This window comes from Sorex araneus, chromosome 6 (assembly GCF_027595985.1).
Source record: "Sorex araneus isolate mSorAra2 chromosome 6, mSorAra2.pri, whole genome shotgun sequence".
NCBI lineage: Eukaryota > Metazoa > Chordata > Mammalia > Eulipotyphla > Soricidae > Sorex > Sorex araneus.
In genome coordinates, this window is record NC_073307.1 from 160,786,828 (window position 1) to 160,791,990 (window position 5,163).

The 5,163-nt window shown below is 57.3% G+C and overlaps 1 protein-coding gene across 1 annotated transcript; it reads left to right on the forward strand.

Moving 5' to 3' along the window:
• The first annotated feature begins 457 nt into the window (after positions 1-457).
• SCGB1A1 (secretoglobin family 1A member 1) lies at positions 458-4,807 on the forward strand. The gene is made up of 3 exons (XM_055141246.1): positions 458-569; positions 3,875-4,062; positions 4,755-4,807. Exons 1-3 carry the CDS (start codon positions 515-517, stop codon positions 4,785-4,787), a joined length of 276 nt encoding a protein of 91 aa, XP_054997221.1. The 5' UTR covers positions 458-514; the 3' UTR covers positions 4,788-4,807.
• The last annotated feature ends 356 nt before the right edge of the window (positions 4,808-5,163 follow it).

A 5,163-nucleotide genomic window follows, 5' to 3' on the forward strand; every position in this document is an offset into this window, starting at 1 on the left:
CGAACACCCACATCTCCACCACTGCGAATTTTCCACCACCAATGTCCCCAGTAACCCCCCCCCTCCACATCCCGTCCCTCCCCATGCCCCTATGCAGACAATTTCTCAGATGCCCTCTCTCTGCTTTTGGAGCCCCTCCCCCCCCATCCTTGGCACTTGCAGCTCTACCGGCTGGTGGCCCGGGAGGTCCCGACAGTGGCTTCCATCCGCCCTCTCTGAGCCAAGGCTCAGGGTCAAGGCCGGGGGCAGTGGCGAGCAGGTGGGAAGAGTGTCCCCTGCCAAGTGGCCCAAGTGTGAGCTCACTCTCAAGGCCGACGGAACGGGGTTGAGGAGACACTGTTTGCTTTTTCCACGGCGCCCACGCCCGAGTCAACATTGCGGTTCTCTAAGTGGACCCCACACCTGGGCCCGGGGCCCCCGCTGAGCCCGGGGCAGGCGTATAAGAGGCACGCCGCGCTCACGGCCTGCACACACCCACCCGCTCCGGAGACAGCTTCGCCTCCCTCCTGCCACCATGAAGCTCGCCATCACCTTCGCTGTGGTCATGCTGGCTCTCTGCTGTGGCTCCGGTGAGTGCCCAGAGCCCCTGTCCCCGGGGGCCGAAGCCCAGCTCAGGACAGGGGTCCGATGCCCAGCGATGCCGGGGAAAGAGGGCAGCTACGGGAACCGAGTCCGAACCCCCAGCAGGGACTGATTAAAAAGCAGATCTTGGGGCTGGAGCGATAGCATAGTGGGTAGGGCGTTTGCCTTGCACGCGGCAGACCCGGGTTCGAATCCCAGCATCCCATAGGGTTCCCTGAGCACCACCAAGAGTAATTCATGAGTGCAGAACCAGGAGTAACCCCTGAGCATCACCGGGTGTGACCCAAAAAGAAAAAAAAAAAAGCAGATCTTGAGAATGTCGGGGCAGGGGGTGGAGGGAGCCCAGAGTCAGGGAGGAAACATTGAGAGACCCCAGACCACACAACCCTCCCCCTCCAGGCGCCAAGGGATGGATGGGAGGGCAGCGTGGTGGAGGGCCAGGGCTGACGAAGTGTGCAAGCCAGTGTGGGCACTCAGAGGTGCACCCTGAGCATCCGCCCCCCCCACCCCACCCTAGCAGTCCCCGGGGTTGGGGTCTTCAAATCCAACCCAAGGCAAGTTCTCTCCATCTGGCCAAAGGACTATTCTAGAAAGGATCTTTTCTTTGGGCAACTCTTGCCACCCCAAAGATGGGTTTTCTAAGCCTTTGCAAGAATGACTAGCAGGGACAGTACAGCAGGGAAGCCACGGGGCCTTGCACACAGCTGACCCAGGTTCGATCCCCGGCATTCCCATATGGTGCCTTAAGCCCTGCCAGGGCTGATCTCTGAGCACAGAGCCAGGAGTAAGCCGTGAGCACTGCCCGGGGAGGCCCCAATGCCAAAAACCAAATCAACAATAACAAAAACAAGAAGCCAGGGACTGGATCGGGCTGGGGGCTGGGGTCAGGTGCGCAGACCCCCCCAACTTTGCACTCTCCGATCTTCGAGGAGCGGGGTCCATCCAAATCCAAACTGGCAGATGTTTTGGTTTTTTTTTTTTTACTTCCTGTTAGCCACCTGCAATCCTTTTAACGGGAAAAGATAAGGAACATGCACCTATGTACTTTGCTTTTGTATTTCAGCCACACCTGGTGGTGCTCGGGATGGGGGCGGGGATGGGGGGGTGGGAATGCTCCCCGGCTCCAAACAACGGGCTGCTCCCAGGGTGCTCCCAAGATCAGAGGATGCCGAAAACCAAGCCAGGCCTCCTGCTCCAGCCAGTCCTTTGCACCACTTCCCTGGTCCATTAACTCACTTAAAAGGTTTCCTCGTGCAGGGCCAGAACTAATCAGTCAAAGGACTGGAGCAAAGCAGGCAGGAGACATACATTTCGTTCCCAGCAACCCCAAATACAAATCTGGGAGGAGCCCCAAACACTGTCCGCCCAAAAACAACCCAAATAACCCCCGAAAGCTGAGAGGCCAGAGAGATCGGGCAGAGGTTGAGGTTCTTATCTTTGCATGTGGCCGATAGCAGCTGGCCCCCGAAATGCGGCCAGGGCTCATTCCTGAGCACAGAGCCAGGAGGAGCCCCTGAGCACTGAGGGGTGTGGCCCAAACCACCCCACGCAAAAAAAAATTAAAGTTTGATCATCCATGGAGATACATTCTGAGACCCTGAGGGAGTGGGCAGGGAGCGAGAGTTCTTAGGAAGACCAGAAGGGATAGGAACAACGAGGGTGCAGAGAAGTTCGATTTTTTTGAAGGAAACAACATCATTTGGAACTGAAATGGGCCTGGACTAGGAGGCCGCAGCGCCGTACGTACGTAGGAGGGTGTGGTTGAATCACATGGGCCGACAGAGCCGTTTAGGGGCGAATCTGGGGTATATTTGTACGTGGGCGCGTGTGCCCCTAGGATAACAGTGAGGATCGTGTCTGACCATTGGCCAGCGCTTCCCCGTGTTCATTTCTGCTCCAAATACCCCCTACATTGCGTCCCTTCATTCATTCTTGCAAGCGCCCTATGAGGGAGGGCCCGTGGCCTCAAGATGAAAAAAATTGAGGCCCAGAAGGGCAAGGAACAGGATCCACAGGCAAGAGCGAGCTGGGCCCTGCTGGCCAGACGTGGAACTCCCAGCTTGCACACGGCGCAGAGTTCAAGGGCAGGAACCCAGGACCCACTGGCCAGAGAGGGGCAAGCAGGGACGAGTGGGCAGTGAGGCCTGGACACTGTCTCCTATGCTCTGGGGGGAATGGGAAGAGCAGACACTGGGTGCAGGACACAGCGGTCTGGGAAACACAGCGGGGCCTGGGGTTTCAGCTGCCGAGCCCCTCCCCGACTTCCATCCCCAGCACCGCACCCCAGAGACTCGTCTTCCTGGGTGCCCGGCGTTCATGGCACCGGCCCACCTCTGCAGGCTGAGGGCAGAGGCCCACACCTGGCTGACCTGAGGCTTCTTCCATGCCAGGGCTGACTCTGCCTAGTGACCCCCAGATCAAGTGGCTCAAAGCGTCACTGCTAAGGAACATGTTTCAGGGACCAACCCCGAGCCTGCCTCCCACGCCGGATGAAGCGTCAGATCCACTGACTCATGATCAATACTCCGCCCAGTGCTCAACCCGAAGGGGCAGACGGGGGCTGGAGCAATAGGACAGTGGGGAGGGCACTTGCCTTAGGCGGCCGACCCATGTTCGATCCCCAGCATCCCATATGCTCCTCCAAGCAGGAGTAATTCCTGAGTGCAGAGCCAGGAGGAAGCCCTGAGCCTCACTGGGTGTGGCCCCAAATCAAAACTTTAAAAAAAAAAAAATGTTAAGGGGGCTGGAGTGATAGCACAGCGGGGAGGGCGTTTGTCTTGCACGCGGCCAACCCAGGTTCGATTCCCAGAATCCCATAGGGTCTCCCGAGCACTGCCAGGAGTAATTCCTGAGTGCAGAGCCAGGAGTAATCCCTGAGCATCGCCAGGTGTGACCCCCCCCCCCAAAAAAAAGCAAAAAAAAATTTTTTTAATGGGGGGGTGGGGCTGGAGCGATGGCACAGCAGGGAGGGCATGTGCTTTGCACGCGGCTGACCTGGGTTTGATTCCCAGGATCCCATAGGGTCCCCCGAGCACCGCCAGGAGTGATTCCCTGAGTGCAGAGCCAGGAGGAACCCCTGTGCATCGGGTATGACTCCCTCCCATAAAAAAGTTGGGGGGGAAGCAGAGGGCAGTACCCAGCCCAGTCTAGCAAGGGTCAGCAGGCTGCGGCGGACTGACCAGCCACAGCAGCAACCCAGAGAGCAGCGCCCAGAGACCGCCCTGGGCCCGTCACACACAGGCCAGCTCTCACGGGCTGGGACCCATGCGCTCCCTCTTGTCTTGTGTTCCAGCTACGGCCCAGATCTGCCCAGATTTCCTAGAGGTCCTGAGAACTCTCTTTGAAGGCCCCACTTCCGGCTATGAGGCTGCCATTTCTGTCTTCAACCCCACTGAAGAAATGAGGTCCTCAGCGGTTACCCTGAAGAATCTACTGAACGTGATTCCGCCCGAGATCAAGGAGGGTGCCGCCAAGCTCACGGTACCCAGTGGCAGCCCACATGAAGACCCTTTCCTAGTCCCCAGTAGGAAGTCCCAGGCCCTTCCCTTTCTCTTTCTCTTTCTTAAAATGGAACTTATGCGTCTGACCCGGGTTTGATTCCTCCGCCCCTCTTGGAGAACCCGGCAAGCTACCTAGAGTATCTCACCCGCACGGCAGAGCCTGGCAAGCTCCCCATGGCGTATGCGATATGCCAAAAGCAGTAACAACAAGTCTCACCATGGAGACGTTACTGGTGCCCACTCAAGCAAATCCATGAGCAACGGGATGAGAGTGACAGTGACATAAATGCAACTTGAGGGTCGGAGAACTAGCACAGCAGGGAAGGCGTTTGTCTTGCACGCAGCCAACCGGGATTCAACTCCCGGTATCCCAGTCACCCCCAGCACCAGCCAGGAGGGATCCCTGAGTACAGAGCCAGGAGGAACCCCTGAGCATCACTGGGTGTGACCCAAGACAGAACAAACAAAAAAGATTTTAATACCTGAGCATCACTGAGTGTGGCACTTCACCACCGCCAAAATTATAATAATAACAATAGACCAAAAAGTGACATAACTCATCAGAGACCTGACCAAGAGTGTCTAAACCCCAGGCTTCACAGAGAACAGGGTTCTTGTGTAACCAAATTCATCGTTCAGCGTTATAAGGAATTATCTGCCCATCTGTTTCAGCAAAAAATTATCCAAAGCCCACAGTGTGCTTAGGACTCAGAAGTTGAAGATCTGCAACTGCCGACACCCCTGAGTCTCTTCTGCACCCCCACTTGACCCCCACCAGCTGGCCCAGCCCCCTCAATAAAGTACGAGCATCCACGTGTGCGTCCTTGTCTCTTCCTTCCTGCCCCGAAGACCTGGGAGGGAGAAGTCAGCTTGAGCCCAAAGAAAGGGGCAATCAGCCTGAGAGACAGGACAAGGGTGATGGCGCTTTCCTCGCGCACAGATGACCTGGGTCCAATCCCCAGCACCCCGTGGGGGTCCCCTTAGCCCACCAGGAGGGATCCCTGAGTGCAGAGGCAGGAGCCATGGCACAAACAAGCCAAGTGATCAAGCACCTCCCTGGGTCCAGGACCCTCTCAATTCT